We start from the raw sequence: 14,406 nt of genomic DNA on the forward strand, positions 1-14,406 counted from the left end.
CCAGGAGTCCCTCGCCAAGGAGGTGAGTGCCATTTGGCAACCCTACAAACAATTCCCAGAACGATGGCAAGGAAATGCGTCCTGTGACGGCATCAACACACAGAGAAATTGCTTTTGGTGTGGAAAATTAAATTGGCCAATGAACTGGCTGCCCAGGGTACCGTTTTAATCTTGAGTACATCCACGATAGGGGCCTTTGAAACTTTGGCCTCTCAGTCTTGCTCCCTGCCCCCATCCTCTGCCGTGCAATCTGAAATTGTGCTCTTGACGTTATTTGCTTTATTTAATCTCCCTCACCACCATTCCTCCCCCCCCTCTTTCCTCCTCAGGAGAGCACATTTTATCTTTCGCCGCCTGCGCAGGGAGTGAATCGATTGTGCAGCTGCTGATTGAAAACGGGGCTGACACCAGAGTGCAAGACTCCTTAGGTATGGAATCTTCCAAGGAGTCATGTCTTGTGAGGAACGTGCTCTGGAGGAGAGGGCAGTTCCGTGGATTCCCTGCCCTGTGGGCCTCTGCCTGCTTTAAGGTGTCAGTACCTGGACAGGGGGAGGCAGGATGCTGAAGGGAGTTATTATAAGCAACACCGGCTGGTGAACAATAAAATCCTGATTCTTCCTGTGGGAGAAACTAAGACCCATTTTTAATACTCCCCCATAGAACCAAATGGTAGTGATATTTTTGAGATTGCACCGTCTCATGATGCAACCAACAAGGGGTGGGTGGTTTCAGAGGGTATTGCATGTTTGAATGCTTCCCCGCAAATTAAGCAGAAGTTCCTTGTCTGCGGAAAATCAGCATGGTAAGGATTCATCTAGACTCCTTCTGTTATGGGTTTCCAGCCAGTGGCAGGAATCCATTGCAGGAGTCTAGAGGGGTGGGGGATTGGGGCACCACAGGCGCAAGGGCATTATGTCACGTCTGGGGGAAACCTGGAAGTTGCATCAGTCCGCTCTAGGAATTGCCTAAAACTCTATGGTATTACCACCGAATTTTTGACGGTTCCTAGAGTGGACTGACATCACATATGAAAGTGACATGGCACAGTCACACTGATGGCAATTAATTCCCCCCCCCCACTGGCCACCAAAGTGGCTGTGGGAAACAAGAGCTGGGGGCGAGAGACTCCCTGCTCCCATTGGGAACCTGGCACCCCTAGTATAGAGTATATAAATATTCAGGGCGGTTCCTTTTAAATTCTGAGGAACCTTCAGACAAGCAATCCCTGCTTGCTGTTGGAGATGGGACAGTCCAGCTGGAGCACATGATTCTGCCATTTGTGCAGCTTGACTATAAGCCTTTTTATTTAAACAATCCTAATTGTGGTCCAGCAATAAACTAAATGTAAATACATACATACATACATATATATATATACACACACACACACACACACACACAAAGCTGGTGAGTCAGTAAGCAGTTAAATGTATATGTGGATGATGGTAGAGATGTAAAGGTTATGACAAATCTTTTGGAGTTTGGGACCATTATTTTCAGTGGGGAGTGTATATGAAGGTTGGTGACAGCAGTTTGTAAAGATGGTGGTGGAAAGTGCTGTCGAGTTGCCCCTGACTTATGGCAACCCTATATGGTTTTCAAGGCAAGAGACGTTCAGAAGTAGTTTGCCAATGCCTGTCTCTCTGTTATGACCCTGGTCTCCCATCCAAACACTAACCAGGGCTGACCCTGCTTAGCTTCCAAGATCTGACAAGACTGGAGTAATATCAAATTTGCATAGAACATACTGCTTCCTATATAGCCTAATAGGCTAATGAGTTTCTGCTGTTGAGTGTGGCCTATTATGCTAATGAGTTCCTGCATAAAAGTGACATTCCTCAGCTTCTGTTACTAGGCTCTTCTCTCAGCAATGGCAGCTACTAAAATGCATTTTAAGAGAAGTTGGGGTAAGGACTGTCTGTTGGCTATCAGACTGTCCTCTAGATTCGGGCGTGATCCATGATTTTTCTCTTTGTGCCGCTGCAGGTAACACTGTCCTCCACATCTTGGTTCTCCAGCCCAACAAGGCGTCTGCGTGTCAAATGTACAATCTGTTTCTCTGCTACGCAAAGGAACACGAGGAGCTGGGAGCCCTGGACTCGGTTCCCAACAACGAGGGGCTGACTCCGTTTAAGCTGGCGGGTGTGGAAGGCAACACCGTGGTGCGTGAGCTGCTGCAGAGGCACATCTTGCTGCCTTTAGGATGTCATGTTCTATAACCCTGAGCTGGGAGGGCGGGCTATAAATGTGAAGAAGAAATAGAAATAAATAAAACATGTAGACATTTCAGAGCAACAGTCCCTATCGTGGTGCCCTGGGGCAACCTGGCACCCACTAGCAGGGGTCATTTCGTAGAAAAATAACCTGGCACCCACTTGCTCCCGGAGTCTAGGGAAAACAATCCAATGCTTCTTGAACAGAGACCCGAGATCCTTGTGGGCAGGTGGGTTACAGCCACGGGCCCTTGGCTTGGCCAGAGTCACAGCCTTTCTACACACGGAGGCATCTCCTTGTGGCCATGCAGGAAGCCTGCTCTTCCCTTTGTAAAGCATCTCTTATCCAAAGCAGAGAGGCCAGCCCAGCCCTCCTCTGTTTCTTCAGGTACTTTGGAAGAACCCAAAAGGCACTGCCTTTGCACCTGCAGAGAGGGCCCGATTCGAAGCAGCTTCCTCCACTGAAGCCAGACACTTGGCTTGCAACCTCCCGGGCATATTTTGACTGATACTGTCCTCAAGGTCGCCAAACCGATATTGGCCCTGCATCCATGGCAGCCATTTTGTGGTGGCTGTAGGCAGTGTTCCCTCTAAGCTGAGTTAGTGTGAGCTAGCTCACAGGTTTTTAGCCTCCGGCTCACACATTTTTGTCTTAGCTCAGGGAGGATGGCTCCAGAGCCAACTAATTTATGCAGTAGCCAAATTGCTTGCTCACAGCTTTAATGCCAGTAGCTCATAAAGCAGAATAATTGCTCACGAGACTCCACAGCTTAGAGGGAACATTGGCTGTAGGGTGACTGGCCTGTGGCTGACAACCAGCAGGAGGGTAGGGGAGGCAGGGTCTTGTGTTGTCGTCTACCTGCCCCTGATCTCATCTAGTCTAATCGAAGGGTATTTTTGCTTCCCAATGATCAGATGTTCCAGCACCTAATGCAAAGAAGAAAGCATGTCCAGTGGACCTATGGACCTTTGTCATCCACCTTGTATGACCTCACAGAAATTGACTCGTGGGGTGATGACCAGTCTCTCCTGGAGCTTATTGTCACCACTAAAAACAGAGAGGTATTTTGGGAGTTTGCTGGGCGATATAGTATTGTAGGACAGGAAACAGGAAGTCGAAGGGTGGAGTTCTGGCATGGGCCTGGGCCCCCTTCCTGAACGATTTGGCTGTTGTTGTGCCTGTTTAACATTTACAATGGTCCTTTGGAATCGAAACTCTAAGCAGTTGCATGATTCTACATGTAGAAGAGATGAAGCAGAAGAGATTGGATTTATACCCCACCCTTCACTACCCAAAGGAGTCTCAGAGCGGCTTACAAACTCCTTTCCCTTCCCCTCCCCACAACAGACACCCTGTGAGGTAGGTGGGGCTGAGAGAGCTCTGACAGAAACTGCTCTTTTTCAAGAACAGCTCTTATCAGAACTACGGCTTGCCCAAGGTCATCCAGCCAGGTGCAAGTGGAGGAGTGGGGAATCAAACCCGGTTCTCCCAGATTAGAGTCCACGCACTTAACCACGACACCAAACTGGCTCATGTAGATGTTAGAGTGTCAGAGTAGGATCTCGGAGATCTGAGTTCAAATCCTTACTCTGCCATGAAGTTCGTGAGTGATCTTGGGCCAACCACACTTTTAGCCCAGCCCACCACGCAGGATTAATGTGAGGCTACAAGAGGGGAGGGAGAAATACGGGTGCTGGAGGACAAGTGGGATAAAAAATACTAGAGCGATACTTTGTCTTTTAAATCTGATCTACGCTCCATCTTTTGTACTGCTTTTCGTATCCTTCACGGTCACTTGCTTATGGGGGGGGAGGTGTCTCCTTGGGAAGGACTATTTGGCCAATCACGTCTTTCTGTTCTCTAGGCTCGGCGAATCCTAGACCTGACCCCGGTGAGCGAGTTGGTAAACCTTAAGTGGAATAAGTATGGAAGGCCGTATTTCTGCGTCTTGGCCGTGTTCTACATATTGTATATGAGCTGCTTCACAATGTGTTGTGTCTACCGGCCTCTGAAACACCGGGGCTACAACAAAACAGATGAAAGAGACAACGTGCTATTGGTCCAGAAACCGTTGCAGGTAAGTTCTCGTTAGTGCAAGAATATTGGTCCATAATGTAAATTATTACAGGAGACGATATCTGTACCGGTTGTCTATCTTTCCTGTTAGATCTCTGTTTAACAATCAGCTCTCCCCACCTAGCATAACACAAATACTATCTGTAGAAATTTTTGAATGCAAATGGACAAATGGAGTTGCTTTCTGTAGAGTCGTGCCCTGGACCTATCTCTTCTTGTTTACCTTGATGGGATTGTGATTTCCAGTGTCTAGCAAAAATGAATTTTAGCACCACTATAAGATAATGTACTAAGCCCTGTCTAGACTCCTAAACTGTATATGCAGAGAAGTTCAGAATTTAAAAAATTGGATTAAAAGAGGGAGAAATTTTCAAGGTATTCAGTGGTTTCCTTAACTAGATCTCCAAAAACTGCTGCTGTTTTACAGACCCACCACACAGGAACAGAAATCCGTTCTCTTTTGACAATGGCGATATGTCCGATTTTAGATTGGATCTTCTCACCGTTTTCCAAAGATAAATCCCAATCCTACATGCCTCCAGTTTGGATCAGATAGAGCTCGGAAAGGGAGACATCCGGGGGGGGGCACCCATCTCCTTACCTGCTTTGGGGCTGCAAAGATGCAGTTTAGCTTTAAAGGTGTCCACAGGTCTCTTAGCCCCTCATCCAGTTTAACCCCCTAAAGGTCATGGCAGAACATACAGCTGGAAATGTTTGATGCTCTGATTGACCGATCTTCAGTTGTAAGATCCAAAGCAGTACCGTGGTACAAACAATTTAAACTAGACCATTGTAGATCAGCTTATTTGGTCAATATTTCTAACCACATTCTTAGGGCGACTTTTACTTCATTCCAATGTCAATCTATGCCAACGGCTGTTCTGACCGGCCACTATCACCAGCTACCAATGGACCAACATGTCTGCATCTGCGGATCACGCCAGAGGATTTACCTCATTATATCTTATTCTGTCCGTTATACACTTACCCTAGGGTTAATTTTTGAGCAGGAATTCTATCTGCCATAAATCCATATACTGTAGAAGAGAAGATTGTATACCTGCTATTTGATCATGTTGCATATGTATCTTATAGAGCCTCTCTGTTTGCCTTTGCAGCAAAGATGCTAAGATCTGAGAGGGTAGCGCTGGGGGCAGTTCCCTGAAACTATAGTTTATCAAGTTTTAACCCGTCTTAGTCTTTTTATGCTTTGATTTCTGTATCTTAGTTTTACGGCTATATTTATTAATGTAATTGGTGGTTCTTTTAAACTTGTAATGGCCAATGGCTAGGGCTTTTTTTGTAGAAAAAGCCCAGCAGGAACTTATTAGCATAATAGGCCACACCCAACAGCAGAAAGTCATCAGCATATTAGGCCATACCCCTGACAGTGTAGCTCATTAGCATATTAGGCCACACCCCCATGCCTTCCCTTGGTTTGCCTGGGTGCCCCGCAGGGAGCCCGGGCAAGCTGACCCTTCGACAGACCGGGGAAGGCATTTAAATGCCTCCTCGATCCTTCCAGGACCCCCCTGGCCCGCCCTCCCCGAAGTCACCGGGGGGGGTCGCTCTCCAGGCCTTCCCTCTGTAGCCACGCATGCAGAGGTTTTGGCTGTAGTGGGCATGGCCAACTCTGAAGCCAGCCGGAACTCCGTTCCTGTGTGTTCCTGTCCAAAAATAGCCCTGCCAATGGCTATAGACGATAAACTATTGACCGACTGCCCTACAGCTGGAAATATACCGTAACGCTGGCTGTTTCTCGGTTATCACCTGCATTTTGATTTGAGCGGGGAATGCAACGAGGTTGGTCCCCACGAACAGACTGCAGCTTGGCTAAGCGGCATCTCTAACAGCACGGGTCATGTCTTCTTTTCAGGAATCTTACATCACTCCCGAGGATGACATCAGACTGGTGGGTGAACTCATCACCGTGATTGGGGCCATAGTGATCTTGATTCTAGAGGTACGAGGAACTGCTTCTGCTCCCCTCTATTCTTGATGCGCACCTATGTTCCAAATTGATAAGTACTGAAATGAAGTCAACAGGATTATTGGCGGTGGCAGCGGTGGGAAGTGACGTCAAGTCACAGCTGACTAACGGCAACCCTGTGGAGTTTTCAACGCAGGAGACGTTCAGAGGTGGCTTGCCATGGCCTGCCTCTGCGTAGCGACCCTGGGATTCTTTGGTGGTCTCCCATGGAAACGCTAGCCAGGGCTGACCATGTTTAGCTCCCGAGATCCAATGAGATCAGGTTAGCCTGGGCTATCCAGGTCAGGGTAGTGAGCTTATTAGTGACTAACAATAATGAACAGTCGGGTGTAGTAGTTAAGAGCGGCGGACTCCAATCTGGAGAACCGGGTTTGATTGTCCACTCCTTCACATGCAGCCAGCTGAGTGACCTTGGGCAAGCCACAGTTCTCTCAGAGCTGTTCTCACAGGAACAGCCCTCTCAGAGCTCGCTCAGCCCCACCTCCCTCACAGGGTGTGGGGAGAGGGAGGGAAGGAGATCGTAAGCCGCTCTGAGACTCCGAGTGAAGAGCGGGATATAAATCCAACTCTTCTTCTTAGGAAATATTGCTCTCTGTAAATTCTCTGGCATTTCAAAACGGAGACTTACAGCCCTGACCTGGATCGCCCAGGCAAGCCCAATCTTGTCAGATTCCAGAAGCTAAGCAGGGCCGACCCTGGCAAGTACTTGGACGGGAGACCTCGAAGGAATACCAGGGCCGGAACGCAGGGGCAGGCAATCGCAAGCCACCTCTCTGAATGTCCAAGCCCCACTAGGGGTTGCCAGAAGTCAACCATGACTTCTGCGCGCACACATAGACACACAAACACGCAAAATACTCACCAAAAATCCCCCTGAGACTTACAAAATACAGTTGGAAAAGAACCATTCGGAGTTACTTGTTCTCTTAAAGAGGCAGCATGGTGTAGTGGTTAAAGTGTCAGACTAAGACATGGGAAAGCCAGGTTTAAATCCCCACTTGTCCCATGGAAACTTGCTGGGTGACCTTGGGCCAGTCACACACTCTCTGTCTAGCCTACCTCATAGGATTGCTGTGAGGATAGAACAGAGGAGGAGGAGGATGTAAGCCGCATACATGCATGGGACTTGCTTTTGATGTCCACCTGGATCCAGGCTTTTAGCATTCTGGGAGCTAAGACTTCTCAGTGTACACAAACACGGGAGGTCCCAGGGAGGGGGAGCCGGGCCTGTGTGGAGCAGTTTGTTTTTCTACTCTTTCCTGCCTCCCCCGGCCTCCCCCTGATTCTTTTTGGGTGAGAGATGGCCACTGCACATGTTTGTGACAATTACTGTATCAACTCCAGGGCTGAGTTCTAACATTAAAAAATATTCTGGAGGCCTTCGGCGATGTGCTTGTCAACCGCGAGAGGTGGTTTAGGTCTCCCGGGGCCACTGCATGCCTGGAGTTGTGACCATAAAGGTGGACAGACTGGTTATCTGCAAGGTTTGCTCCTTAAAAAGACCACCCATTTGATCAACGGCTCTCTCCCTCAGATTCCAGATATCGTCAGAGTTGGAGCCACCAAGTACTTTGGACAAACGATCCTTGGAGGACCTTTCCATGTCATCATGTAAGATCTGTTTCTTGTGAGTGTGGGTGCTTGAATGACCTGTATTAGGACTCCCAAGCCCCCAGTGGTGAAGGGTACTCATGGAGTGACAGTGTGTGTGGGGGGAATTAAAAACAGCATTGCCGACACGACAGTATCACTTCCAGGGAAGACCCGGAAAGGGTGGCAGGTCACTCTAGGGATCACCAGAAACTCTGTGGTTTCTCCTGGAAGTGATATTGTCCCTCTGGCACTGCCATTCCCCACCACCACTTCCCTGCCTCCAACCCTCCTGCCGATTGCCAGGCTCGGCTTGGCAACCCTAGCCTATAAAGCCCTGGGAATTTGGGAAGGCTGGGGTCAAAGGTCCGATGTGTGACCCTTCACTGCTCTTTTACAGCATCACGTACGCCTGTATGATCCTGGTGACCATGGTGATGCGTCTCACCGGCTCTACGGGAGAGGTGGTCCCCCTGTCCTTTGCTCTGGTGCTTGGCTGGTGCAACGTCATGTATTTCGCGCGAGGGTTTCAGATGCTGGGGCCCTTCACCATCATGATCCAAAAAGTAAGTGACGCGCCATCTCTCTGGATCAAGTGTCGCTCTGTTAGAGGGGTCTTTGTTATCATCAGTCCCCTCTCCAGGAAGCTCAGATTCAGAACATGTGAAATCCACCCCTCTCTTTCTGCAGCTAAATGCAGCTTAGACCACAAACAGCCAAGTGGCGATATTATTACCTGCCATTAGCCTCCTTGTGCATCGTGTTCCTTCTTTGGAAGCATAGCATAATGCAGATCTGAACAGTGTTGGACCATAAGTGCAACTGGTTCAAGCGCTGGCCTCTTTAGTCCTCCACGCAACCAGTGATAACAGTTGCAAGCCTACTGTCAGTTCAGAATAATTGTCCACAGCAATGGAGACCTGGCTGTTGGACAGGGACCAGAAGTCCACCCATATTCAGGACATCCCTGTGCTTAAATGCTCCTCCTCCTATGGAACTGTGCATGGCCAGCTGCCCATTAACATTCTCGAACCCAGCAATCTGCACCTCGCTGTTGATCGGCAGCAGGTTCAGGGTAAACTAGAAGAAATCTGTCATTTCTTTCTGTGTGCAGATGATCTTTGGGGACCTCATGCGCTTCTGCTGGCTAATGGCGGTGGTGATCCTTGGCTTTGCTTCTGGTAAGTGGCGCATTTAAGTACATTTCTAAATGGGTTTATATGGCAGCGGCTGACGTCTGCTTGTATGTATGTCCTGCCACTGAACGATGCCAGACTGCATCATGTGAGCCAAACTTGTAAGCCCGAGGAGGGCAGCCTGTGATTCTGGACGGTTCTGTGGTCCTGAAGAACCGGATTCCGATCCCTGTTCAGCCCAGAGCTGGCAACCGTAAGGCCACATGCACCAATGAAGTCTTGCCAAGCTACCCCAGATTGGGAGCATCCTGTAAGCCATCTGCTGATCCCTGGTCTGAAAGGCATCCGGCTGTCCTCGACTCGAGCGAGGGCCTTTTTGGCCCGGGTGGAACTTTTTGGCCTGGTGGAACTCTCTGCCTAACAACATTCGGGCCCTGTGGGACTTAGTGTAAGACAGAAATCTTCCACCAGGCCTACAGTTTAGGACAGCAGTGCTTCCCATCAAGCCTGGCCTCCTCCATCTCTCCTCTGTCCTTTTGGGGAAAGGACTTAAAGTGTCCTAAAATGCCATCGGGCTTGGCCTCCTCCATCTCTCCCTCCCTCGCAGGAAAAGGACAGAAAGCGTCCTTAAAACGCCATTCTGAAATGGTGTTATTACTATTTTGATTGTTTTAACGGTCTTAATTTGATTTACGGTTGATTCATAGATGTATTTATCGACATGATGTATACCACACAGGGGAGGGCAGTCTAAAAATCAAATAAATGAACAAATGCCCTTTTGCACAGCACCAGTGGTGTTCACAGGTTCACGTAGGAAATTGCTTTCTCTTTCCCCCCCCCCAACCTCCACCCTTGCCAGCTTTTTACATCATCTTCCAAACGCAAGATCCTGACATGCTGGGCCACTTCTACAACTATCCCATGGCGCTCTTCAGCACTTTTGAGCTCTTCCTCACCATCATCGATGGACCGGCCAACTATGAAGTGGACCTGCCCTTCATGTACGGGATCACCTACTCCGCCTTCGCTGTCATTGCCACCCTCCTGATGCTCAATCTCCTGATAGCCATGATGGGTGACACGCATTGGCGGGTGGCCCATGAGCGGGATGAGCTTTGGCGAGCTCAGGTGAGTTCAGCTCAAGGAAACCAGGCAACTAAATCCTGCCGGCCACCCTGGCTAAAACACAGACTCGGGTTTCCTTACTCCCTATAATTTCTAAGAGCTCAACAGGAGCCACTTTTTAGAATCTTTAATTGGCTTTTCTTAATTTGCTGAAATGTTGCATCCTACTGCCATGATTTTCTCTCTGCCTCACTGTCTTTTGAGCATCCATCTTTTTCAAATCGTGTGTTCTAGGTTGTTGCCACGACAGTCATGCTAGAACGGAAACTCCCACGATGTCTTTGGCCTCGGTCGGGGATCTGCGGGAAAGAATACGGACTGGGCGACCGATGGTATCTCAGGTAAATCCAGCACATCAAATCAGCAGTAGCTGCAGATCTTCTATGGCAGAAAAGGATTGCACATGAGGAACAGGCATTATTAGTGCTGGAGGAAATCAGTACTTTCCTTTCAGTAGTACCATTGGAGTACATCATGACCCCATTATTTCTAGAAGGAAGAAATCAACTGTATTTAATGAAAGAGTGCCAAACAGCTGCAGATAGTAGAGTTATCAGACCCGGCCTGGCAGCATGAGGGAGACCAGGAGTGTGGTAGGTGGGGGGGGGGATGTCTGCGATGGCGTGGCATCACTTTTGGGGAAATACAGAAGTGACGTCACACCTTTCTAGGAGACACTAGAAGCTCTTTGGTAAAACTGTAGAGGTTTCGGTTATGCCTAGAGAGGGCTGATGTCACTTCTGGTTTCCCTGGAAGTGACACCACACCAGCAGTGATTTCCTCCCCCCCCTTTCTCCCACCAGCCACTAGAGTGCCAGTGGGCAAAACCCACTGGGGTTAGATCTCCTCTCCCAAAAGGATATATGGCAATTCTAGCATTTAGAGACAATGAACTGGTCCAAAATGCCAAGTAGTAGAATGGGGGCATTTTTAGAAAATGCATAACCATCACCCCACCTCCCATTGCTTTACACTAAGATTCAGTGTAAAGGTAAAGGTTTCCCTTGCCCTCTCCCAAAAGGATATATGGCAATTCTAGCATTTAGAGACAATGAACTGGTCCAAAATGCCAAGTAGTAGAATGGGGGCATTTTTAGAAAATGCATAACCATCACCCCACCTCCCATTGTTTTACACTAAGATTCAGTGTAAGGGTAAAGGTTTCCCTTGCTCGAAAACCAGTCGAACCCGACTCTAGGGATGCGGTGCTCATCTCCGTTTCCAAGCCGAAGAGTCAGCGCTGTCCAAAGACATTTCCGTGGTCATGTGGCCAGCATGATTAGACGCCGAGGTGCACGGAACGCTGTTCCCTTCCCACTGAAGTGGTACCTGTTTATCTACTTGCAATTTCTTGCTTTCGAACTGCTAGGTTGGCAGGAGCTGGGACCAGAGGCGGGAGCTCACACCAGTCTGCAGTTCAGCATCTTAACCACTTGAGCCACCACAGTCTATCAGTGTATTCAGTGTAGCATTAGGTAAAGCCTCAGTTACAGCCCATCACACTTTGTCTACCAATGCAAAGGTAAATTGTATCAAGATCTAGGGTAGCAGTGTGCTTTTCTTTTTGGTCTCAGGCAGTTCGGTTCCAGCATGATCTAAAATTGTCCCTCTGAAGGTAACTAGATCTTTGGATGAAAGTTAATGGTTATATTGAGAGAAATTCACACACATCCACCGTTGAATTCTTCCCGGGTGTCCTATCTTGGCACGGAGCTAGCTAATCTACTCTTTATGCACACTGGATACAGTCATCCCCTTTGTGTGTGATTTAAAATAACAGCTTTGCCAACAGGCTATCCTGGGACTCGGCCAAGCTTCAGGCCGCAACGATCCCCGCAGCTCTTTCCAGAACAATTAAATGTTAATACTTTTCTGCATGGCCGGTGGAAAATATAAGGGGGGTTTTTATATATCATTAAGCTTCCTCTCTGAAAATCCTTCAACATATTTTGTTCCAACTTTCCAAAACAGCCAGCACCTAATAATTCTCATTGGCAGTTTGGGAAATTCCATGAGCAATGGAGGTGAATAAACCTGCAGGGAAAGGATCACATGTAAATACTGTGCTAGATAACGGCTAGAACTCTGTAACCCTGAATGAGACATTAGCTCTTGAAGAAGAAGAAGAGAAGATATTGGATTTATACCCCGCCCTTCACTAGCCAAAGGTGTCTCAGAGCGGCTTACAAACTCCTTTCCCTTCCCCTCCCCACCACAGACACCCTGTGGGGTAGGCGGGGCTGAGAGAGCTCTTGACAGAAACTGCTCTTTTTTTCAAGAGCAGCTCTTATCAGAACTACGGCTTGCCCAAGGTCATCCAGCCAGGTGCAAGTGGAGGAGTGGGGAATCAAACCCAATTCTCCCAGATTAGAGTCCGCTCACTTAACCACTACACCAAACTTGAACACCTATTCGAGCTACTTTAAAATGTTCCCCTTTTAAAAGTCACTTGGGAGGAATGGGACACTCACATGCTGCGTTTAATTATTTTCATTATTCTAAATTCCTGAGGGGCAGGCATGAGGAGCCCTGTAGCGTCTTAAAGACTGCAAGGAGTTCCATTGATCTCCTGAAGTGGGCTCTTAATTCATGAAAGCGTTTGCCCTCAATAAATCCGGTAGGAGTATCACAAGGGTCCTTTTTGTTTTCATTATGTTTCAGTGCCCTTTTTAGCGGTAGAAGCCACGGGATTTGAGAATCGCCATTCACCGGCTATCCACATCATTCAGTAGGCAGCTGCAAATCTAGGCTTGGCTCACAAGGGGGTTGCAGCCAGTCCGGGACACCTGATAGGTTTTGCTGTCTGATATAAATTTTCTGCAAGCCTGTGTTTCCTGCATTAGGGCTATACACATTAGGGTGTTCAGGTCACATGGAGTCCTGAGCCGGCAAATCTCATGATGGGAAGGTCCAGCTGCTACTGATAGGACCACTTGAACGTCACATCCTAGGGTTGCCAGGAAATGGGGGCGGGGCCTGGTGTGCCAACTCATCTTCTTGGGGCAAGTAAAGCTGCACCCAAGAGGAATGACTTTGTTTTGCAAGGGTTACTCCTCCCCCTTGCAAGTACCCACCAGAATGGAGAAGGGGCACCTCATGCCTCTGAACATGCAGGCCTGTCCCCTACTGTTTGCCTGGCACAGTTTGAGGCCTTTCTCTAACCTACAGAATCTCCCTAAAAATTAGGTGGCTCTTCCTCAAGTGGACAATACAGATTAGAAGTTCCATTGCAAATATTACATCCCACCTTTTGATTTCCCAGCAGGAGGCTGGGTCGTTATGGCTGGCAGCCTCTGATAGACATCCATGAATACGTGAAGGCCCTTTCTGCACTCTTCTTTTAATCCATGCTCACTGCGGTGTCTTCCAAGCAACTCTGCAGTAAAATCAGATTCAACCTTCTTTTTAATCCAGGTTCCCCCCCCCCATTCTGCACTAAAATCGAGTTCAACCTTCTTTTTATTCCATTTTTTCTCTCGTTCTGTATTACATTACCTCCCTTCAGTGGCCAGACCAGTTTCAGCCTGCTGTTGCCCTGGATTAATTGGATGCTGTTTTGCCCTGGACTTTAATTGCCTTGACTCGAACACTGAGAAAATCTAGAGTGGCAGGCAAATGCGGAAAGTCTTGTTTGGATTACGGATGTTCATTTCTGGAGTGGTGGTTGCATGCAGGATTCTGCGTTTCTGCCGGGAATGCTTCTTGCCTGCAGGGTCCACAGGGGATTCTTTTCATATGCTCCTTGGAAAACGATCTTTACCTTTACCTTTCAGTACCAAGAAACCTGATGTTTTCTTCTCGCTTATATGGGCTGGTTCTTAGCAGTCATGTTGTTATAGTTCAGGAGTGACAACAAGCACACAGGGAACACGGCTAAGTTAGATAAACACAGAAAACACCGTGTTGAAATAATAAATACAATATTCACATGTACTTATAGTTAAATATATTTGCTTTTTATACACAACATCAACTCTAGTGTATTGTAAACACTTTCAAACTACAACATCACATTTTCAAACACTTTCAGACTAAGTTATATAACACGAAGAGTCCAACTGTCTTCCTCCTGATGGAGGATAAATACCAATGCACAGTTATTTGTACCGAACAATGCAGCAACCTATTGTACATTTCCCAAGTGATGATCCATCCAGTAAAGCTAGCAGGCCTCTTGTATTTCTCACTGTGATGATTCAGCTTAGCAAGCAAGCCTGGTAGATGTATTTTCCCATGAGGTGATTCAGCTAGCAAGCAGGCCTAGCAACACGC

At 47.9% G+C, this 14,406-nt stretch overlaps 1 protein-coding gene across 1 annotated transcript in view; it reads left to right on the forward strand.

Annotated features, from left to right (window-relative positions):
• Positions 1-329: 329 nt before the first annotated feature.
• The window catches only part of LOC107114251 (transient receptor potential cation channel subfamily V member 6-like), a gene marked incomplete at its 5' end in the record, with an annotated part of 16,564 nt that continues 2,487 nt past the window's right edge, over positions 330-14,406 (forward strand). The window contains 10 exons of the mRNA XM_015415692.1: positions 330-428; positions 1,987-2,162; positions 3,129-3,275; positions 4,079-4,291; positions 6,167-6,253; positions 7,815-7,891; positions 8,271-8,436; positions 8,985-9,051; positions 9,869-10,137; positions 10,369-10,475. Coding sequence (XP_015271178.1) covers positions 330-428; positions 1,987-2,162; positions 3,129-3,275; positions 4,079-4,291; positions 6,167-6,253; positions 7,815-7,891; positions 8,271-8,436; positions 8,985-9,051; positions 9,869-10,137; positions 10,369-10,475 — 1,408 coding nt within the window. The remainder of the gene's footprint in view (positions 429-1,986; positions 2,163-3,128; positions 3,276-4,078; positions 4,292-6,166; positions 6,254-7,814; positions 7,892-8,270; positions 8,437-8,984; positions 9,052-9,868; positions 10,138-10,368; positions 10,476-14,406) is intronic.

Source organism: Gekko japonicus, unplaced genomic scaffold, assembly GCF_001447785.1.
Source record: "Gekko japonicus isolate JY-2015 unplaced genomic scaffold, Gekko_japonicus_V1.1 scaffold3937, whole genome shotgun sequence".
In the NCBI taxonomy this organism is placed as follows: Eukaryota; Metazoa; Chordata; class Lepidosauria; order Squamata; family Gekkonidae; genus Gekko; species Gekko japonicus.